The sequence below is a fragment of the Poecilia latipinna genome, unplaced genomic scaffold (assembly GCF_001443285.1).
Source record: "Poecilia latipinna isolate Pla-1442-1.1 unplaced genomic scaffold, P_latipinna-1.0 Scaffold2049, whole genome shotgun sequence".
NCBI lineage: Eukaryota > Metazoa > Chordata > Actinopteri > Cyprinodontiformes > Poeciliidae > Poecilia > Poecilia latipinna.
The window spans coordinates 40,697-64,232 of NW_015114665.1; the positions used below are offsets into that span (position 1 = coordinate 40,697).

The following is a 23,536-nucleotide window of genomic DNA, read 5'->3' on the forward strand; positions in this document are numbered from 1 at the left end:
CAAATCTGTTTTGTATTTCAGCTCAAACTGATCAACACCCTTGACAGTTGTAATTAGATTGTCTGTACAGTTGTCCAACAATATGAGAGTGGTGTTGCAGTTTATATTACTTCTGTATCACAATTGTTGTTTCGTAGACGCCAAGCAAGATGTAGCCATAAGAAAGGTTAAGCTGGCTTCACATCACAGGGTGTGATGTAAAAACGACTGCTAGCTGGTTGCGGCATTTCAGAAAACATGTCTAACTCGACGTCTTTGGCTATGTGATGCTGGATTCATTTCTGAAAGCTCGTGTTGCCCTAAACATGGCCGGCTTCACTGGTAATAAATGACCGAGTTATACTGGGCGCGTGCGAACCGAGCATGCGGTGTGACATTTATAGTTGACACGAACGACGGTGGCTCTGAAGATGAACAGTCTTAGAGGGATTGTATCAATGCAAATGCAGGGGTACGCATTTCAAATCGTCAAGTTAGAGTTAAAAGTGACGCGCGCGATTCGCTTTTAAAAGTTTGCGTAGAGCGCGCGTGTTCCAAGCAAGCGGTTTGGCGATTATAGTTGATGCAACGAACGGCGGTGCAATATTCTCCTAAAACGAGCCCTCAAGGAAGGATCATGTAAAAACCGAACCTGCTCTGCAAGAACACCTTCCAAGTCATCCAAGTTGCGTGAAAGGTGGCACGCGCGATTCGCGTCCAGATACAAACATTTTGAGGTGCACGCCGCGACAGCGCGCGGAGGCGACGCGCAGGGCACCGTTCATGGAAACTGGAAGATTTGAAAAGTGCTCTTGCAGACCAGGTGCAGTTGTACTGGTATTTATATAAACCCTCTTTGAAGGATCATTTTACGGGAATATGGCTCCAATTTAGGCACTAATGATAAACGCAATACCGCTGTCTTCGCTTCCGCAGGTTCAACAAGCGCCAATATAACTTGAAGAAGCCTAGTTAATTTAGCAATTATTAATCGTCAACTGGGATACACAAGCTAAATAAACGACTATTTGAAAAGGCTAAAACTTTACAATATATATATATATATAAGTTTGCATTTAAGATAACACCTTTGTCTGTAAATTTTTTTTTTCTCAAAACTCCTCAAGTGTCATAGTTTTAGCTCTTATCAGTTCAAATTCACTAAAGGGACACCTCTTCGCTGCAATTAAATGGTCAACACCAAAACTTAGCCAGCTTTACAAAAATCCAGAAGTGCACAACCAGACATCGCAACAGGTGAGATCTCTAGTTGCCCCTTTGCACCCAGTTCAATTTGTCAACTATAAACCTAGCTTGAGGCTTAGATCAGAAAAAGTAAAAGGGCTCCTCTTATTGTAAAAATAACAAACTCATGCACTCATTTAAAGGGCTCCCTCTTAAAATTACCTGCTATACATACAGCAAATAAAGCGTTGTGTCAGAAAGGTGAATCCACTGTCAGTTTATCATTCGCGTCTCCTCCCCCCCATCTGCTGTTTGTGGTTTTGGCCCGTAGAGCCTACTGCGGCTCCCAGTCTCGTGTCACACAGGCTCCTCTGGTTGTTTTGTCCAAGCTTCAGAGTCTCGGAGCAGACATGAATCACCCGGTGGTCAGAGAGGTGTCACCACGTTCACTTTCTGCACCGACCAAACCCTGCAGCCTGTGCATACTTTTCCACTGGCGGTCACACATGGGAATGTGCAGATCTACCAAACCCCATCCGCACTCAAAGCCCTGAGATAATCATGTTTTTGTAGATGTTCAAGATGTTTTTAATCACAGTGTCCAAGAGCCAAATTCATTGTCAGGACAGAATTCCCGGCCATAATGGCCCGAGCAAGATTAATGCCTTCTTCTGGACATTATCTGTGGATGAACGGCATCCTGTCGTAAATTTTCGGTGACTAAATGAACTGTGTGAAATAAGTGTTCTTTGATACGGTTTTTAGTGAGCAACCATCCTAAACTTCCACTAGAGCTTGAAAGTATTTATTAAAAATGAAAGCCACCGCTGTTGGTTTGGCAGAAATATAATCGGCAGCGATATTCCCAGAAGTCTGTTTTTTTTATCTGCATCTTCCAGTTATGTACGTGATTGTACAGCAGTTTGTTTTCTGTAACTCTGAGGGAGTCATTACGACACCGGCAAATCATGGAAACTTTGATGTTGGTCAATTGGACAACTGGAAATGTTTTCTCGCATTTGTGGATGACTAACACTTCCTCTGGCTGCTGGATCCAGGTACCGGCTGCAGACGGTGAAGTCCCTGGCTGGAGTGAGCCTCATGTTGAGGCTCCTATGGGCCTGTTTGAGGTGGGACGATATGGCCGTGAAACCGTCTGCCGCCGTAGGCACGACGCGTACAGGTAGACCCTCGAATGTGTCCTCAGTTTTTGGAAAAAAAAAAAAAATTAAAAAAAGGGAACAAACTTCTAGAGATTTGTAAATTGTTGGTAATTACCTCTCATATATGTAATAAGTACCTGATTTCTCCAACTTATTCCTACTTTCACCTAAAAACCAGCCAAGACATTCAGTTGGCTGTTACTGTTTCTGTGTTAGAGAGCATTTCCTCCAATTTTTTGTTTTTTTTTTGGGGCGGGGGTCTCGTCCTCATCACCATACCAACCAAAGCCCTATCCCCACTCATTGCAACAGAGACCTCGGATACCGAAATCACCACCACCGAGATCATAAAGCGGCGTGACGTGGGACCCTACGGCATCCGCTCAGAGTATTGCATCCGCAAAATCATCTGCCCTCTCGGCGTTCCTGAGACGCCGAAAGGTAAATTGCGTTTTCTGTTTTTGCCATTTACTGATTCCTACACAGTCGTCTTGCAAGATCGTGAGTTGATGAGATTGGTATTTTGATAAACAAGTTTGGGGTTCTTCTTCCCAGAGAGCAAGGCAAATATTGTGCACATGTAAGTGATTTGTGGCTTAAACCAGTGAGTTTCTTTTTTTTTTTTTTTTTTTTTTTTTCCTTTTTTTTGAATTAAAATCTGCACTCTGATCATTCAGTGACAGACCCGCCAATCGCTGACTTTGCTCTGAAGTCATCTGACCCAAGATGACTTGGGACAAAATATCAAACTGTCAGACATTTTCTGGAATAACTGGAAATCAACTGCTGTGACCAAGTTATAAAATGTTGTCTTCTTTTGCCATGCTTCAGGCTCTCCTGTTTCAATTGAATTCCTCTCCCATTTCCTAATAATAAGCAAATTACTGACATACATTTTGCCTTTAGTTAATAACCAAAAACCCATTAGTACACTCATAATTAGTTATAAGTTTATTATGGGAGGCATTTTACAGTTTAACATTTTTGAGTCTTTTGTTCTTTTTATACACTGATACGTCAGGGTTTCCCCCAGTGTATTACAAGCCTGGCGGGCCACCAGGCTAAGCTTTGCTCGTTTTATTTATTTTAGGGGTTTTTAAGACTTTATAGTTGATACTTGGTTATTACAGATAATGTCTTCCAATAGCACATAATTACCTAGTGATATTTTCAAATTTCCTCTCAACTTTAAACATTTTTTAACTCAAAAACACAGAAAGTTGCTGGATGACTACCCCAGCTTCCCTACCACCAGACGTAGCTAGTTTTTTGACATGTCATACTAACTCTTAGCACTTGCTTGTTAAAAATGTTTGGAGAATCTAAAGAACTGAATGAAAAACAATGAAGAACTGATCTCATATTATATGTGTGAGAGAATGTTTAGATGAACTTTACGTCCACATATTGAAGCAAAGATGCTTCCAATAATCTTTTTTTTTTTTTTCCCTCCCAACCTGTCCGCTGTTCCAGAAACACACACTCCTCAGAGGAAAGGTCTGCGCTCCAGCGCTTTGCGTCCCAAGAAGCCCGAACCCACAAAGCAGACCGGCCCAGTGGTGATCGAGACATGGGTGCCTGAGGAGGAACTGGACCTCTGGGAGATAAGGGCCTTTTCAGAAAGGTCAGGGGGACGGGAAGGGGCAATTATCCTTTCAGCAAAACAAAAACCAGTGCTGTGTGAGCAGAGTAGCCCCCAGGTTGTGTTGCTAGGCTTCTAAATGAGGTTTAAAGGGTTTAATCGAAACTGTTTCTTCTCCTTTTGGAGATGCAGCTGTTAATAAAATGACTTTTTTTTTTTTTTAGCTATTCCAGGAAAGTGAGTTGTTTTGATTCCAAACGGAGGAGCAACCCCGTGTTTTTGCTGTTATTTGAATCAAAAAATCAAATCACTCACTGCACTTAGCCAGCCATTTTAGGCCCTCATGTTTTTATTTAGACAGCCAATGATTAAATATTAGAAAAAGTCTCTCATTCACCTCTTTACATGTCTTCTGTTTGTTTTTGGTGTTGCTCTGTTGTAACAACTATTTTAGTGATTGATTGTTCTAATGATTACTCGATTAATTGGATTTAGAAAGAAATATGCGCATTCTGCACATTTTTCCTTCTACCACTTAAGCCTTTTTAAACAATAATGGGAAAAAGATAAAAAAAAATTCAAATAAACTAATAATTCAATACATTTTTTAAATAAGAAAATAAACATTTTATTTCCTAAAATGCTGTAACAAAACATTCTTATACTAAATTTGAAAGATTTGATTTAGTCTTAAATGCAAAATTTTGTACAGTTTTGGTTTAAATACGACCCTGAATGTGTTTTATTTTTCACCAAATAGTCTTTGTAGAGTTCGAATGCTCCAGTTAACAATTAATAGATTACTAAATTGGTTCACGATTATTTAAATAATCGATTAATCAGATGAATCACTTCAGCTGTATTGTTTAATAACAGAATCAGGCGCTAATGATACCCCTTATATGAGAAGATTGAGTGGAAATGTACCTTTTCAGGTGTTTTGAATCTGAAATAAGTTCTGTGAAGTGCTTATTGTTTGTGAACACTTTTTTATTTTACAGGGTGGAGAAAGAAAAGGCCCAGGCAGCAGAGCAAGCCAAGGTAAATTTGGTTTCCCCAGCTGGCATGATGGTTGATTTTTATCAAAGCTAATTAAAGAAACCCATGAACTGAAGCACGGCTCATGTGGGTGGCATTAAAGGCTAAATATGTTTTTGGATGGGATCCAAACATAATTCTCCGATTAAAATCTCTGATTTGCGCGCTAGATATTCTTTTCTATACGTTCTTGTGTTTCTCCTGCTGAGCGTTTGGTCTCCCACGTCGCAGAAACGTCTCGAGCAGAAGTCCGGCTCCGTCACAGCCACGCCGGCCGGGACTTCCGCCACGCCTGCCGCCACGCCCAAAGTCATCGTCGGCTCAATTTCCGGCCAGGGCACCCCCACTGCCAAGGTGGTGCTGTCCACCAAGATGGGCAGTCCTGTCACATTCCAGCAGAACAAAAACTTCCAGCAGTCCTTCGCCACCTGGGTCAAGCAGGGTCAAAGCACGCAAGGTAACTCGGAGGGAAAAAAAAACCCTCTCTGTTTATAAATGTCTTGATTTGATTTTAACACTGTGTGTGTTTTTAAATTTTCAGGATCAGGCGGCGAGACCCCGGTCGCCACTTCCAGTGGGCACACTTTACACATCACAGGGACCTCGGCCAGCGGAAAAGTCGTGACAGCGAAGCTGCCGCTCCCCGCAAACAGCAAGATCGTCACAGTCAACGTGCCAACGACGCAGGGAGGTACGGCTTCGTTCCGGACACACGCGTGTTTATTTTTCTTTGCTTTACTACTGGCCCACACCTGAGACGTTTAGGACGCGTCGCAGACGGCTCGTTAGATTCACCTTATTACCTGCCAGCTGCTGTAAACAGCTCAGTGTGCCAGAAAAGGTCACAGATCTTTAAAAATGCCGGGCAGGTCTTCATTCTTTTTAAATGATTTTTTTAACCCCACATGACTGGTATATTTTGAAACTCAGATTAAAACATATGGGACTGCTGGAGAGACATGTATTAGTCGCACAGTTTTCAGTCTGTTTTTAAAGTAGCAGCGCTTTATATGCAGCGTCTTCTTAATTTAAAATTTTTTCTTGTTACAGCCACAATGAATTAGATTAGTGCACAATAAAGCTGCAACTCACAATAATCGATTAGTCGATTAATTAGATATAAAATTTGGCATGTTCTACAGATTTTCCATTTATCCACTTAAGCATTTTTATACAATACTAGAAATGCATTAAAAGATGGAAATAAACAATTATTCAGTTTCTTTTTTAAAGTAAGAAAATAAACATTTTATTGCTGAAAGTGGCATAATATAGCATTCTTTTAGTGAATTTGGGCTGAGTGAAGCTAAAAATACACTACATGAGGAGTTTTTGTAAACAAATTATATATATGAACCAATACCAAAACTACAAATTTACAAATTGTTGCAAACATTTTTTTAACTCTGTTTCTAGCAAGGAACTGATGAATCAGCCCTGTTTTGTGTGTGTGTGTGTGTGTGTGTGTGTGTGTGTGTGTGTGTGTGTGTGTGTGTGTGTGTGTGTGTCTGCTCTGTCTGACGGACAGACCCGCCCACCAAATCACATCTGCACGTGTTCGGTAAACAATAGCCACCACTCTGTTGCCAACTCACCAACTCTGTCTCTATTTTTAGCAGCTTCTCAGACGATAACATCAATATCGGCCAAAAAATTAGAATCGGCAGGTCCGGTTTTTCAAAGATCAGCTGGAAAACTGCAATTAGTGCACCGTGAATCATTTTGCAATGATTCAGTCAAGACTGTACATTAATTTCCTTTCACTTCGCAGTTCTGCACTGTAATGTATTTCTTTGTCACATGACATCCAAATCCAACACATTTAAGCTTGTAGTTTTATTACAACAAAATGTGCCTAAATACTTTTGCAAGAAATCAGAAAATGTTGGATCAAATTATGGGACGAGAAATGAAAAAAAAATATGTTTGATTATTTGAATTGACTTCAAATCTGCTTCATTAAAACACAACTAACATTTGAAGGGAATTCTGTTGGAGAGTAATGCAGCGCACGCAATATTTCTTACTTTTGAAGTCGCTGTGAAAGGGAACGTCGGCTCAGGTGGAGTGTGTCCGTTTAATAGACGTGTGTGTTTATCCAGCGTGACTGCTTGGTGCCCTGTTTGTTTTGGAACGGCTTAAGGAAGTAAGGCAGGGAAACAAGTTTACCCTGAGGTCTGCTTCCCAGACAGGTAGCCCTCTATAGTACGTCTGTACTCCTCCCCTCCCCCTTCACACACACACACACACACACTCTCTCGTCTTTCGTGTTTTTAAATAAGAGTTTACCTCTCCACTCGCTGCAACCCAGACTTCTCGAGCTTTCTTTCTTTCCCTCCCAAACAGAAGCGTGTTCTGATGTGCGACCGGCGCGGCAGCTACCAGCATTACGAGGAAGGCCTTAAACATCTTTACTTGAAGAGGGAAGCCCTTGATGTATGGGCTTACCTCTCGGGTTAGAGTTGCAGAACCACAGAAAAGAAGGCAGCAGAGAAGTCACACTCGCGGTTTCCAGTTCCTCCAGCAGTTTCACATGAGCTCATGAAGGCCGAGAGCAAATATGAAACGCGCTCTTTGTCAGATTAAGCTAAGAAGTGGGTTTCTGCCGCTCCATGCATAATTTATAAAGGAGCTCAGGTATGTTGGGGGAAACCCAACTAAGCTTTCAGTGAGCCTTTGATTTTATTTTATTTTTCTTTAACCTACTCGACTAATATTTATAGAGATTGTGATCAAAAGTTGGCTCTTAAGCAAAGCGAGACACCCACAAGTAACGGATTGAGTTGTGCAACAGCAGGGCGACTGTGCAACTGCTTACTTGTGGCGTTGGTGATTAAATCATGGGCTTCTGAATGTTTTGAAGCTGCTACCTGCCTAGAGTGTGTGCATATAATTCACGATTCCTACAAAACTGAACTTTTTTTTTTTGACTAATTATCGTAGCGCATCTTTGAAAGTCTTCATTATTCATGCTTTCTTTACCGCTTTACTGTCTCACACCAGTTTAAAACGACGTTTTCGAGGCGTTAGGAGTTTTTGTAATCCGTCTCGGCTTTCTTTGCAGGTGTGGTTCAACAGAAAGTGTTGGGGATCATCCCGTCCAGCACAGCAGGAGGCGCCCAAACCTTCACCCCATTCCAGCCCCGCACGACCACCCTCAACATCAAGCCCGGTGCCCCCGGCTCCCACCAGCAGGTACAACTCTGGCTGCTATCGCTCCCAAATGCAGCTCGGATTGTCTTTTCTTGTTGGGTTTGTTTTTGTTTGTATTTTTATCTGGACACCGTTTTAAATTTAAACATTTAGCAGACGTTCACGTTGCTGGTTTTCGTCCCCACCATCCATTAAAACACACAAAAAAATGTTTTGAATTTGCTTATTTACATTATTTATAGCAAATATAATATATATATATATATATATATATATATATATATATATATATATATATATATATTTTTTTTTTTTTTTTTTTTTTTGTTTAAATCCTTTTTCACAAACATTAAAATCCCACTGAAGAAAATTTATCAGTCCTCTTTCTATAACTGTTTACGGTTTTTCTTAGTTTTAAACCTAAACACCAGAAATAAAATGGTGGGTTTTTTAAAGTGTCTACAAATTTCCTATTGTAGATATTTATTAAACATTTGTACGTTGTCTTTTCACAAAAGCAGCTTATGTAGCATTGAGTTTTATTTAGCTGTACTGATAGATTCTGTATTTAAGGCCTAGCCTGGGTTTTTATATTTCAAGTTCACTTAAAGCTCTGTCAGTTTTTATCTGGAACAATGTGGAGTTCTCACATAAAAATGTGTTGGAACCCCGTTTAGAAAAGTGGGTGCTGTATTAAAAATATTTAATGGAATAAACACCCTTCAGGTTCTAGGTGGTGCTGGTCAGATCCGTCCAGGAATGACGATGATCCGAACTCCAATCCAGCAGTCCGGAGCTGTTGGGAAGACGATTCTCCGCACGCCCCTTGTGCTCCAGCAGGGTAACGTCATTCTGAACCCTTAATTTGAATAAATGTGCAGAGTTTTGTGTTATTAAGCGAAACCACAGATGGAGCAGTGACCCGCTCTGTGTACATCACGGCTGCCTCCCGGTTTCTAATTGCATCTCGTTGTTTTTCCTCCAGGTCAGGGCGGACAGCAGGTAGTGACGCAGATCATCCGTGGCCAGCCTGTTTCCACAGCAATATCGGCTGCCGGCGCCGTCACCGCGGTAACAGGTCAGGGAGTGACCGGCCCCAGCGCCGCGGGACAGGCAGCTGGCCAAACACCGCCCGGCACCCCGCGGGCGCCAGGCCAGGGCCAGGTTAAACTCACCATGGCCCAGCTCACGCAGCTCACACAGGTTGGCATCCTGTGTCGCCTGCTGGTCTCAAATTAACATTAGAAGTGTGTGTGTGTGAGCGTGAGTGTGTGTGCATCTGTTAGTCAGCTAGAAATGACTGTTAAATGATGTCAACAGAGGAAAAACATACAGTATTGGGCAACAGTCTTTCTATTTCTACAGTATTCTCCCAAGGAAGGTGACTTCTTTTTATCTTTTACACATCTTAATCAGTAATTCATTCACTTTTTTCTTTTTATCAGTTTGTCTTATTTTTATATTTAAGCCATTGTCTGAAAATGCCAACCAAAATAGCAAAACTCTTTCCTAATTTGGACTTTTTTTGCATGTATTTTTAGCTGCATATCGCAAAAACACAAATTGATTCCATTTCTTCAGCTTATTCTGTAAAAACACCAAAGTTTGTACAATTTAACACATTAAATATTACTTTAGCACCAGTAAGATGGTTGCCTTCAGACTAGTAGCTAAGAAATGACACAATGTTTCTAAGTGTCCCAATACGTCTTTTTCGCTTGCGATACCGGAAACGAAAATGTTTGAATGTTTGAGAATTGGCCGATACAAATAATGAACTGATATGACATCATCACAAATCACACTTTTCTTAATTACTTTACAGAGTGTAATGTTAGAATAGGCTTGACCAAGTGATATTACTCTCATCGTTCAGTCAACAATAGAAACTTTTACATTTACCGTTGGCTCTGTGTGCAGGATAGAAATGCCGGAGTGGACTAGATGCTGGAGCGGACTGCTTCTGTTGAAGTGCTTATACCTCAGATTTTAGTTGCAGGACGACATAATCTGATAATATGTTTTATTTTTTACCAATTTCTGACATTAATATCGGATCGGGAAAACCTTACAGTTGATCGGTATCATTTGCCAGTAGCTGAACTCAGTAGTTGGGCTGATTTCACTTAGCAATGCAAACTGATGTCTGCATTTTATTCATTCATAAACTCAAAGACAACTTGCTACCAAAAACAGGTTGTTTGACTTTGTTATTCGGAAACAATAACATTGAAGTCGCCAGAAGTTCATATAAACTGTGCTATTGCACATCACTACACTGTAAATATTGATTTTTTTTGTTTTTTGTTTTTTTTTATTGTTTTTTTTTGGTCAGTTAAGCACAATATTGATGAGTTAGACAGACTAAGTGGAACCAATCTTAGTCAAAGCTCTTAATCTTACCTCAATAGTTTTGTAATGCACAGTTATTTGATCTTTGTTAACCGCAGAAGCAACAAGCTGGATCCGGTTTGGAGCGACCAGCTGGCGTTGGTGGTTCACAGGCCCTGACTGTGATGGTTCAGGGCCAGGGTCAGACCACCGGCCAGCTGCAGGTCATTCCCCAGGGGGTCACCGTCATTCCAGGACCTGGCCAGCAACTCATGCAAGCAGCCCTGCCGAACGGCCAGGTGCAGCGCTTCCTCTTCACCCCGCTGCCCTCCGCCGCCACGCCCACGTCAAGCACAGGTTTGACAGCGGCGCAACTCAAAAGGCGTAAGATGACTCGGTTTATCCCGGCGTCTTGTATTCTCGCGCTCCGTTTCTTTGCTTTCCAGCCACTTCGTCTCCCAGCCAGCCCAACTCCACGGCGAGCAAAACCGCAACCCAAGCCGCGCAGCAGGCTGCCGCTCCGATCCAAGTCGGGGCGACCCCTCTCTCCACCACTGCCGGCAGCGCTTCGTCCACAACCCATCAGGGCCAGTTACCCCCGCAGACCCAGGCCCACATGCCTGTCCAGTCCCCAACTTCACTGCAGGTCAAAGGTCAGGGGGGAACCGCACAACTCCAGCTGCAGCAGACGCCCCAGCTCATCAGTGTGTCCGGACTCCCACAGCAGGTACAGGCGTGTTTTTTTTTTTTTATTTTGGGGGGGGCTTGTTTTATTTAATTTTTTGCTTTTCTTATTTTTTAGTAAAATACAGAACAGCTGACATTCAAATTTTTTCACATCTCGTCATAAAACTCGTCGATGAGCTTTTCGGGTGAACTTATGTTATGGAGCATAACTGGAAAGTGGAGCAAAATGTTTTAAACATACAAATACACACCTAATATTTTTATTTGTACATAATTTAGAAAAATCCTTTTCCTTCCGCCTTCCAATAACTGTACTACTAATTACCAAATAAATAAAAAGCCCAATAAAATGCCACAAACTGGGCAAGTTGAAGGGACAGGAGTAGTTCAGGGTTTTAGAGGACGTTTCATTGACCATGTGGACATTTGTCATCTTTAGGTTCTGGCACAGCTCCAGGCCCAGCAGGGGGGAGCCTCTCTGCCTCAACACATCAAGCTGCAGCTTCCCATCCAGATACAGCAGAGCGGGACCACCTCAGCCCAGGGAGGACAGGTACGGGACCCAACCACACCACACTATGGTTCACCTGTCGGCATGGAAACTAAGCTGATTTGAGATGCGGCTCAGTTCAAACACAAACTGATTTCTGCCCAGATTGGAAATGTGGTGACCATCCAGACGGCGTCAGTCCAAGAGCAGCTGCAGAGAATCCAGCAGCTCCGAGAGCAGCAGCAGCAGAAGAAGAGGCAGGCGGCAGACGCCAAGAGGGAGCTCGCCCTGAATGCGGCCAACCAGAGCGACATTATACAGAAGCAGGTGCGTTTGTGGAGGGAAGCTGCCGAAGCCAAGTCTTCGCCCAGTCAGTGTCCTTAAAAACAGTCACGACCCACAACTCCTCTGAGATGGTGTTTACTTTACTGCCTCTGTTTAGAGAGCCCAGCTGTCCCAAAACTACCAGTGACGCTGAGCCCAAACTTTTCACACGTCAGTGAATCAAGTTGGACGCTTCATATCGAGCATCAGAATCGCTTTAGAGCCTGTTGCCTTTTTTCTCTCTCTCCCCATCTCTCTCTGCAATGGCAGATGAAATATTGAGAGAGCTTGACTTTATTTACTGAAAGCATCATCTCTGAATTCACCAGATAAAATGAATAGTAATTCATGTCTTCAAATGTTGGCAGTACACATTTTAAATTTCGTCCATAATGGTCTTAAAAAAGGACTTTAGCTTTAAGTTGGTGGAACCTGCAGAAACCCTGTACACAGTATGTAAATAATGTGTTTTACATTCAGTGCAGCCTGTTTATGTTTAATATTGATGCATATCTGTCCTTTTCAGTGGCGATTCATGGTGCGTGATACTTGCTCATGCAGATGGTTTGTGCTGACGTCGTTCAACGTGTTTTTCAGGTGGTCATGAAACAAAACGCTGTGATCGAGCACCTTAAGCAGAAGAAGACCATGACACCTGCAGAACGAGAAGAAAATCAGAGGTGTGTGTGTGTCCAGTGTTCGTTCTGTGTTTTCATCTGTGAAGAGATTTATTTAGTAAGTAAGGTTTCGTTTGGGGAGGTTAGAGGTTTATGTTGCGGCCCGTTGGGAATGTGAGTCAGCTCTCCGGTTGGTAGCAGCAGCTTTTGGATTCAATTCTTATACCAACACAGAAATTATGTGTCAACCATCTGGGGGGAGAAGAAAAAAAATCAGTTTTTCCTTGAAATTTCATCCATGTTTGTGTTTTAAGCTATTCTGGTATTGTCATAGGTTTTCTGTGCTAGTTTCCCCTCTGAGACTTCATAACATTAAATTATAATAACAGTATGTTCTTCCAGTGATCCTAAACCAGAGAACAAAATGCAACTTCAGTTATTAATAATAAGAATCACACGCAAAAAAATAAAAAATAAAATTCCAGCCCCTTCAGAGATGTACCCCGAAAAACAACTCTTTGTTGCTTTTTTTTACTGACTTCATCCTGCCTAGAGATTGAACTCTGACCAATATTTCACCTTGACAACCATACGTTTATGTCTGCAGACATTGTGTCAACACTGCCCATTCACACACACCTGAAACATCAAATCCAGACTACCTCTCAATCTCAAACACTTCTGTCTAGCTTCTTCTACATGCCTGCCCGCATTTGTTCGTTCGCCTCCATGTGCTCGCCGTAGCAACGCCGGCCTACCTCTGACCCTGGCAGCCATGTATGCGTTGGTGTGTTTTTCACACAGATGCCACGCTGAACGAGGCGCAGACTTTCGATCTCGGTCGCGAACATTAGCAAACACGAGTGAACACACTGAGGGCCATAGATGACACAGTGCAGACTTTATCTGTGGATCTTTATTTCTGTCTTATTCATCACTAATATTTGTTTGAACAATTTAATTAGAAGCATCAATCACCATGAGCCTTGTAGCCCTGCACGTGACCTTCTTTCTTTCTTTAAAATTTATTGAATGTTATATTTTTAAACTTGCGGCTCTTTGAAGATAAGAAAAACTTAAACAGCCTGTTTGTTTTTTCTTCTTTTTCTGTTTCACTATTACCCTTTAGGCAGGCCTGCACTCTTATTGTTGAAGCTGTCAGTCTCATTTAAACATGTTTAGAAAGAACCTAACCCTGAAACAGAAAGTCACAGTTGTTACCAGCAAATTTGTAGCTCACTGTAGTTTTGTGTTAAAAAACGTTGAAGGGGCAGAATTTGAGCTTTAGATCATGCTGTAGTGTAATCCCTCATCAAAAACATGCCTGGAGTGTCGCTTTGATTCTTTCATGCATGTTTGAGAAATCCTTTCGTCATGGCAACCATTCAGTTGTGGCTGGTTGGACATAGCCCCCCTGTAAGAGTTTCTGCCGCCTCCATTGTCACACTCAGCTCCTTCAGACTAGCCAGCACCAATTAGCAAACACCTGGTGGAACTGCACATCAGCTGAGCTCATTATTCGAGTTACTTCTCAGAGAATCGCTGGTAAAAACATTGCTAAAGGTTGGTAGAGGAGCCATGTTGTGATGACTTACTGAAGGCGGAGTTTCAGAAAGAGCAGAACATTCTTAAAGAGACAGAGGTCCAATTTCAAGGCGTTACAAACTATATCATTTTAGAAACAACTAGAGATAACAGTTACTTGATTGTGTTTAAGAGTGGCACCATGTGGCTGGAAGACAGAACACCGCCCCTTTAAAAGTAGACAGGAAATGTAATAATACGACTAGGTAATTATGTCATTGGAAAACATTGTTGACAATCCTTAAGCACACTGATGTAGTCTTAAAACAAATAAATACAAGTAAAATAAATGTTATTTTTTTTGGCTAATTAAGCAATAAGCCAGGACTCAGAACCTGCTTAGGGACCCCAAACCTTCTGGGGCCCTCATAAATATTTAACACTGACCATAGATCTGGAGATGTAACATTGATTTGAGAATGATTTTACTATTAAGTTTGATTTAATGGCTTCAGCAGAGACAAATTAAAAGATCTTTTAAATTTCCTTTCTGTTGGACATTCTGACTTTTAGCATCACATTTGTCACAAGTCAATTCTCTCTCTCTGTTATTTTTCTTCCATCTGTATCAGGATGATTGTTTGCAACCAGGTGATGAAGTTCATTCTGGACCGGATTGACAAAGATGAAAGACAGGCAGCTAAGAGGAAGAAGAAGGAAGAGGTTGTGGAGGCCAAGAGGAGGATGGCTAACGCTAGTAAGCTTTCCGCGCTCCTTTACCGACACAAGGAGAGCCTCAAGATGGAGATCCTGAAAAAACGAGCGCTTCTCGACAAGGAGCTGCAGCTGGAGGCTCAGGTAAGCGTCGAAGTGCCCAAGAGCTCCGGCGACAAAAAGCGTTTCGAATTCAACAGAAATGGGCCTGATTTTTAAACTCCATATTTCCCTGCCTTGGAATCGTCAGGAGGAGCTAAAGAGGGATCTGCTGCGGATTCGGAAAGAGAAGGAAAAGGCTCAGGCTGCGGCCCAACAGGCGGCCCAGGCCGCCGCAGCAGCCGCCGCCCACAGTCAGAAGCAGCAAGCTGCAGCTCACAAGCACGGCGTCTCCTCCCAGCACCACCTCGCCACCGCCGTTGCCTCAACGCACAAGAGGAAACGGGAGGAGGAGAGGGAGATGGTGTCGGCGGCAAAGTCCAAGAAGAAGAAAATGATCTCGACTACAAGCACAAAGGAGAGCAAGAAGGATACGAAGCTCTACTGCATCTGCAAGACGCCCTACGACGAGACCAAGTATGCAAGGATTTATCAAATATTGGGGCTCAATAATCGACTTTATCGATTATTGATGAGATCGATAAAATCTCATCAATAATCGATGAGATCTCATCGATTATTGATGAGATCTCATCAATTATTGAGATCTTGACAAGCATGTTTTTCAAGCATGTTTTAAACCTTCTATTCATTTGGGCTTTGAGTTCAGGTCAGCTCTACGGCCAGACTGAGATTTATTGTCATTTAAGACATTGGCATCAAACTATTATCATTGGCAGGACTTTAAAATTATTGAACAAATGTCTGAGTCCTTTTCAAAGTAAGAACGACATGAACTGAGCTGGTCCTGTCAGATTTTCATTATACTAGAAGCTTTTTTCTCAAAGCAACTTTTTTCTCTTAATTTTAAGACTTTGTTTTGTTAGAATTGCATCTTTATCCTGTTAATATTTGGATTGTTGTCTCTTAAACAAAAGTTCTCGTACCGTAGCCCTAATACTAACCTAAAATGGATTAAAATGGGAAATCCAATCTGGTTTGAAAAAGTTTATTTTTAAGGAATATCATCCAGCCCTATTGAATATTTAGTGACTGTACTGAGTTGAAGTAATAAAGTACTGATGTGAGGATTAAATAAATTTAATTTCAACACAACATTATAAACATGTACGCGGCATTAGATCTATTTGCTACAAATTGCAACCTTACTTTACGATTTCAGCCTTGTGATTTAGACGTAGTTAGCTTTTAAATCTGCAAATATTTTAGAGGAGCACTCTAAAATCATTATTCTCCCCTCTCTCCACAGGTTTTACATCGGCTGTGACCTTTGCACCAACTGGTATCACGGTGACTGTGTGGGCATCACGGAGAAGGAGGCCAAAAAGATGGACGACTACATCTGCGTGGAGTGTAAACGGGGCCAAGAGAGCAGCACAGAGGAGCTGTACTGCATCTGTCAGACGCCTTACGATGAGTCCCAGTAAGGAGGAGTGTGTGTGTGCATACATACGCACGCGCGTGCATGTGTGTGTGTCAACATGAGCCATCTGTTGACTCAGGTTTTGGTATTTGGTACCAAAACCTGGTTGGTATTTGAAAATAACCAACCAGAAGAAATATACATGTATGGCAGCAACTACTGATTGTTTAAAGAACCTATTATCCTGACGATTGATCAAACATTTTTGGCGATTAATCGATCACTCTGTCGATTAATCAGTCATTCTGATAATTAATCGTTTTAATCAGACTTTTTTTTTATGGCCGTTTTCTGACGATTTTTCATTCAACCACTTAGACCTTTTTACACAATTGTAGAAATACATTAATAGATGCAAATACACAAACAAATTTCCTATTTTGAATAAAACAATAAACAGTTTAGTGCTTAAAATGCTATGCCAATAAAATCTTTCTTTTATTGAAGTTGAACCAAGTGAAGGTAAAATTATGACACTTTGACTTTTGGCTAAAACATATTTCCAGTCAAAAATACATTATATTTATTATGTATGGTTTTGATATAATTACTGCTCTGAATATTGTTTTTTTTTTTCAGCAAATTACCAGTTTTTGAGTCTGTTTACTTGAGTTAATGATTAATCGATAAATTAGTTGATTTAGTCAATTAATCACCATCAATCCAGTTAATCGTTTCAGCCCTGCATGCATGTCATTTAGGAAAGAGTTTAAACATTAAGTTTACACTCTAAAACATTCTCATCTTATTTACTTTAATAACGTCATAATAGATGGTACCTCACAAAAGTATTCACACCTTTTGAACTTTTCCATGTTTTCTTGTGTTACAACCACAAATTTCAATGTGAATTTGTACACATATATATATAAATTAACACAAAGTGATGCATAATTGTGAAGGACGACATGTCTTAAGCACCACATTTATTTTTGTTCTTTACCTTCCCAGGTTCTACATCGGCTGCGACCGATGTCAGAACTGGTACCACGGTCGCTGTGTGGGCATCCTGCAGAGCGAGGCCAACCACATCGACGAGTACGTCTGTCCGCAGTGTCAGTCCACCGAGGACGCCATGACGGTCTTCACCCCGCTCACCGACAAGGACTACGAAGGCCTGCGACGGATACTGCGCTCCTTACAGGTGAGCAGAGTTGCTGCCCGGTGTCGGTGAATGGTCTGGATGTAGTCCAGACCATTCATGTGGAGTGAAGTAGATTTACTCCACATTAGCAACGCACAAACACATCAGCTGCAGTTTAACGATCAGCTGGCCAACACTGACAGCTCCTCGAAGCCCCCAGAGCAGAAAACAAAAGTCCTCAGTGTCCATCTCATCTGGTGGGTCGGCCTCTCCTATTTGGACATGAGCCAAGCCTCTGTGTTTTTGTTTCTTCTCGTCGAACGTCCCTTTCCCCCCCGTCTCTCCTCCTTTTTGTCTCTGTGTGAAGAGAGAGAGGCTGGAGTAGAACATCTGTGTTGACCCACCTGCTTTCAGTGTAATTTTCGCGGAGCTGTTTGTTATTCTTTGGTTTCAGCTTTCTCAAGCATCTTCCCCTCTTCGTTTTTTTTTGTCTCTGTTCCTCTGCAGGCACATAAAATGGCTTGGCCCTTCCTGGAACCAGTAGATACTAATGACGCCCCTGATTATTACAAGGTCATCAAGGAACCAATGGGTGAGTGTTGGAAATTTGGTCCAGATTAACATCGTTTTGTGCTGCTTAATTGAAATTACTCAACATGTCTTTTTCGGTTTAAGCCCAAATTGGCATCGGCCAAAATCAAAATTGGCAAGTTATGCTTTTTAAAGATCGTTGTCAGCTAAAAACTGTCATCAGTGCACTACTAAGTGAATATAGATCTACATCAAACTCCTCAGAAAACTTTTTTTTTTCACTGAAAATTATGTATAATTTTCCTTCTGCTTCACATTTACCAATAAAATGGACAATACAGGTAGTTTATTGTTGTAGCGAAAATAAATTAAACCAATTTAAATACTTCTGCAAAGTGAGGTGACAATGAAAACCATTTATTAGCAATTGTATTGAATCCTTCAATTAAGCTTAATTTAATACGTTTGTATGTAAAGTCATTAAAGTGGCTCTGTTTCCCGCTGCAAAATAAATCTTACAAATGAGTCAGTATTGAATTTCTCCAGAAATTAAAAAAAAAAATCCCTCCACTTTTCAAAATAGATGAAATTCTTGCATTTTATGACGTGAATGTGGGAACAGACGTTCATCACGCCTAAGATTCTTGAGCTGCTTCCACATTTTGTCTTCGTATGACTCGGCGATCTCGGGTTTTTTTTTTTTTTACTCGCAGACGCATTGTGCATTTGTGTTACAGAAAGAGAACAGCGGCCGTCACCGAATTTTGACTGCATGTTTATGAGAGCAGGTTGTTTGATGCGGCAGTTTCTGCTGTTTTTATTCCATAATTACTGTAATCTCTGGGAGCAACACCCACGCTCTCTATCTGCAGCTTTCAGAGCGCCGGCCGTCTGAAGGAAGCCCTCCAACTCAGATCAAACCGACCATGTAAACGGTGACTTGCGTCAACGGCAGAAGGTTTAGAGGGTGAGGGAGGTGGGCTTTTTTTTAAATTTTATTTTATTTTTACTTCCATCCAAACAGACTGTTAATGAGCGTCTCTCCAGGGCCCACCGCGGCCTCCCCGTGGAACCGAACTCTGCTATGTGTCAGCCTGGAAAACTCCTGTCCGTCCGCTGCTTTCAAAACAAATACAACATTAAAGCAATGCTGTAGCCGCCGCGGCTGAAGCTGTTGGTAGTTTATGGAGGGGGTTCAGCATGAAATCATACGACGGAGAGGGGGGTGGAGAAGTAAAAGGTGGTCTTTGAAACGTTGCCAGTGGTCAGCTGAATGGAACGGGGGAGTCGGGGAAAAAGTTAGACGTGTTTGTTTGGACCCTTCTCTAGCAGATTACCTGAAGCCTCGTCTGCTTTCTGTTCTCCTTCCTTATCGCTCCGTAAATTGATTGAACAAGCTTCCCAACACTGACAGCATCTTTTCGGTGGAAGCTCTGATAACTTCCTGCGTTTTCAAACATTCCTGCGGTTTGGTTTTGACGTTCTCTGCTCCAGAAACGGCGCTCCCCTCAGGAATGATAAATAGGTAATATGTCAGCGACTCATCTGGACGCCCCGTAGACGCTCGAGGTCAGCTCTGGCGGAGGTTTAGCATTCTTCATCCACCGCCTAATCGGAGGATTCGAATCATAACACGACCTATTGCGAAACCTGACCATCAATCTGCTGCGTCCGATTACGGCATGACAGCTGTTCCCTGTCGCGAGCGCTCAGTGTCTCAACTTTCCCCTCAGACCTGTCCACCATGGAGGAGAGGTTACACAAGCGGGACTACGTCAAGCTGACCGAGTTCGTAGCAGACATGACCAAAATCTTCGACAACTGCCGGTACTACAACCCCAGCGACTCGCCGTTTTACCAGTGTGCCGAGGTTCTGGAGAACTTCTTCGTCCAGAAGCTCAAAGGCTTCAAAGCCAGCAGGTGAGGAGAAGCCGGGCTGTGAAGAGGCAGCAAGGAAGTCTGATGGTGGCGGTGGAGTTAGACCAGTTAGAAGAAAGAATAACGATTTTAGCTCAAACCTCTTCTCCTTGATATCTTCAAACCGTCTCTTTTGTTGTTTTTCTTTTCCTTTAAATGTGTTCGTTTTCCCCTGGTTTATGACGTCACTGGAGGCGCATGCTCCACTCAGAACATCCCTCTGCGTCGGTTCTCCAAAACTCACCTCAGTTTTTAGGAATAATGTGTTTGTGCTGCTCAGTCCATCTGCTTTCTCTTACCCAGAACAGGGTTTCACTCAATTAGCTTCTTTCTTTTTTTAAGGCTTCACTGAGGTTTTTAATACTTATTCCTAACAACCTTCAGCTTTAGCTTTCTAATGATGCTGCATTTCCTCCTTCTTCTTCTTTTGTGGGATTCAAATCAATGAACACTCAGTTTTCGCCTTTCAAACCTCGCTGTCGACTCCTTTGACTAAAGAAAACCGTGCCAGTGGAGATGTACAATATTTGGTTTCGATACGATATCAGTATTGCCGATACCAATATGATACATAAGTTTGATATTTTATCAAATGTGTGACCGTTAGGGGTTGTTGTTTTTTGTCCTGAATTATTTTCTTAAAACCCAGGACAGAATTTGGACGTTTTCTAAGTGTCTGCAAAAGAGTTTTCCTCTCGCGCTGAGCACTAACACATCTGAGGGTCCATTTAACTCCTGTCCACTCAAAGCAGCAGATACTACCATCACTTCATTCACATCACTTGGGTTTTGTCTCTTTATTTTTGTTTTTTTCAAGCCAGTTTTCATTCAGCTTCTCTGTGCTCTGAATGCTGACGTACTTCACCCGCATGTATTGACTCCCATCCATTCTTTCTCTCTCTTTTTTGCAGATTGTGATGTCAGACTCCTGGGTGCCGGGGTCACTCTTAAACAAAATATTTTAATTTTCTATCCTGGATGTTGCTGTTTTTACATTTTTAAAACGGCATTAAAGCTTTTTTTTTTTGTTTTTTGTTTTAAAAAAAAAGTGCTTATAATAAGCCACACATTAGGTGTGTTTTTTTTTCTTATTTTAAAGTAAATAAAAGCAAAAGTAAGAATTTTTCTAAGGTTTAATAGCTGCAGCCATGTTGGTAGCAAAGAGCCTCCAAAGGAAAATGTATTTTTTTACACTCACACCAGAAGACTTTTTTTTTTCTTCTTCTTCTTCTTTAATTATGTTCTGCTGGAAACGAGGCAAAAATGTCAAAGCTCACTTTCGTTTTCTTTCTTCGTACTTCATGCTTGGAAGAATAAAATTCAGGTTTCGGTTGTGAAATCAGACGTATAATTTATATTTTTAATTTGACGACAACAGAACATGTTTACCTCATTTAACAACAAGAAAACAAAAGCATGCACCCCTAGTTTCTTTTTATTGGCTGTTCTCATGTATTATTTTATGTTTATAATGTATCTTTTTGTGAAGGACTATTTTTATGTTCTAATGAAAATAATGATAGAAAGTGTAAAAAAAAAAAAAAAAGATAGGACAGAGAAAAGTGTAGGTTAGCGTTCCTATTCTGATGAATAAGCTCGGCTCGGTGTTCTTGGCAAGGGGGTTAGAAATAAATCGTAAAAAGTTGTACATAAATAAGTTGGGCAGACATCTTGTCGTACATTTCAGTGACTTTTAACCAACATGGCTGCTTGGACTGTCAAAATGTCTGACCCACTGGCATCCGATACTTTTTTTTTTGTTTTTTTGTATCCTACTCTAGTCATATTTTGTCATATATTGTAAAGCTTTTAATAAAAAAAAACAAAAAGAAGTTTTCCAACCGTTTTCTTCCTCCTGTTTCTTCAGGTCACATAACAACAAGCTACAGTCAGCTGCATCTTAGCTTCTGCTTAAAATCCCAGTGTCGCATCTCTGATTGGTTAGGACGTGTTGTCAGCGGACCCCTCCCCCCCGCCTATCGGTGTCGCTCCACCACCTGACCATACATCCACACCAGTCACTCCCTCCAGCGTACGAGAAGGAGGAAGATGGGAATGAAGGAGACAAGATGATGGATGAAATTAAGATAATTGGATGCGGAATGGCCGCCTAACCTCACAGATTCCTTCTGGATGATTCAGCTTTACGCGCTGAAAGTCGGTCAGATGGGTTCACTGTGTCGGATCACGATACATTTAACTCAAGTTCATTTAGCAGAGCCTACCAAAAGTATTCCTCCCCCCCTTTTTGAGCGTTTGATCACATCTACGGACTTCAGTGTGTTCTGTTGGGATTTTGCAACAGGTCAACATAAAGAAGCACATCGTCGTGACGGGAAACCAAACTGTTGAGAAAGTTATTCACTCGCTTTGTAGGTTTCAGTTTAAAGCCATCGTTTCATTTTACAAACATGTTTATTTTCACTGGAAGTAATTTAGCAGTTTTCGTCACCAAAAGACCTTCAGACGTACAAAAACCTGTTCAGCAGTTATAATAAGTGTCTCAATTTTTAATTCCATTAAAATGAGCTCCACTGATAACTGTGAAGATTATTATTTTTCTTTTTTTTTTTTTTTTTCAAATAAAAGGTGAAAAAAAACAAAATTTATATAGATTTTTTTTTTCATTGATTTACATTTTCAAATATACTGGTTGCATTTTCTCTCAAAAATAAACTTCTGGGCTAAATAAATAATAATCTGAAATGCCATCAGTATGAATAACTCGAGGTTTTGTTTTACCAGTTTGTCTTTGCAAAATAGGTCCAGCTTTGTTATATTGGATGAAAATTGTCTGTGAATGAGTTTTCATGTTTTCCTGCAGATTTTCAGTTGGTTTTAGGTCTAGACTTTGACTAGGCCGTTCTAGCACATTTAGCTGTGTGTTAAGAGTTCTTGTTCTCCCTCAAGGTGAACTTTAACACTCTAAAGTTTTCTGCAGTTCTTTTTTAACAAAGTTATGGCTGCTAAAGAAATCCATGAAGAACACAGCATAATGGTGCCACTGTGTCGTCATATGGATGGTAGGGCTGGGCAACGGATTTTATCATTTAACTGAAAGTTTCCGTTTTTGAAGATTTAATTTTGGGATTTTTTTTTTATTATTCTAACTATGCAGTCCTTGAGTTCCCAGAGTGACATAAGCCCACCCAAGAACTACAATCTCTTTTTTACCAACCTGTTTTACAGATTCTATTTACTTGGACTTTGAATTCAGGTCATCTCACAAATTGAGTTTAGAAAATATCTGAAGAAAACTGTTTTATTTCAGTCATTTGTAAAAGAAAATGTTAATTCACCTGCAGCTTTAAGATATGGGGTCATTTACTCTGTCTGGCGGGGTCACACTGACCCCATGTAGGCCTTTACATTTTTTGTTTTTTTTTTTTTTTGTGAAAACCGTCAGTGTGGTTTCCGGAACTGACAGTCTGACGGAACAACCCACCCGGCTCCTCGCTATGCGACCGTGACATTTGCTGCTCTCATCCTGAGCGCTGCGTCAAAGACCACGAGATGGAAAAAATTTGATCAAAATTGAATTTGGTATTAAAAAGAAAAATTAGATTTAATTTTTAAGCCACATTGTCGAGCCCTAGTTCAGGGTGTATGCAGTTATTTTGTTCTTTTTCTCCACACACAGCGTTTTCATGAACCATTTTGAGAGAGGCCCAAAG

The 23,536-nt window shown here is 41.3% G+C and overlaps 1 protein-coding gene across 3 annotated transcripts in view; it reads left to right on the forward strand.

Annotated features, from left to right (window-relative positions):
• LOC106935954 (nucleosome-remodeling factor subunit BPTF) overlaps positions 1-22,453 on the forward strand; it is a 39,363-nt gene extending 16,910 nt beyond the window's left edge. The window contains exons 16-36 of one of the 3 annotated variants that reach the window (XM_015016699.1): positions 2,223-2,347; positions 2,616-2,768; positions 3,801-3,951; positions 4,911-4,950; positions 5,179-5,404; positions 5,489-5,638; positions 8,012-8,142; positions 8,827-8,941; positions 9,086-9,303; positions 10,551-10,788; positions 10,878-11,158; positions 11,558-11,671; positions 11,774-11,935; positions 12,530-12,612; positions 14,706-14,931; positions 15,038-15,363; positions 16,157-16,330; positions 17,282-17,474; positions 17,922-18,006; positions 19,679-19,865; positions 21,730-22,453. In XM_015016699.1, the coding sequence (XP_014872185.1) occupies positions 2,223-2,347; positions 2,616-2,768; positions 3,801-3,951; positions 4,911-4,950; positions 5,179-5,404; positions 5,489-5,638; positions 8,012-8,142; positions 8,827-8,941; positions 9,086-9,303; positions 10,551-10,788; positions 10,878-11,158; positions 11,558-11,671; positions 11,774-11,935; positions 12,530-12,612; positions 14,706-14,931; positions 15,038-15,363; positions 16,157-16,330; positions 17,282-17,474; positions 17,922-18,006; positions 19,679-19,865; positions 21,730-21,766 (3,415 nt within the window). In that variant the 3' untranslated portion in view covers positions 21,767-22,453. Of the gene's footprint in view, positions 1-2,222; positions 2,348-2,615; positions 2,769-3,800; positions 3,952-4,910; positions 4,951-5,178; positions 5,405-5,488; positions 5,639-8,011; positions 8,143-8,826; positions 8,942-9,085; positions 9,304-10,550; positions 10,789-10,877; positions 11,159-11,557; positions 11,672-11,773; positions 11,936-12,529; positions 12,613-14,705; positions 14,932-15,037; positions 15,364-16,156; positions 16,331-17,281; positions 17,475-17,921; positions 18,007-19,678; positions 19,866-20,773; positions 20,892-21,729 lie in introns of those variants that run through there. The other 2 variants (XM_015016700.1, XM_015016701.1) reach the window with 2 other exon arrangements.
• The last annotated feature ends 1,083 nt before the right edge of the window (positions 22,454-23,536 follow it).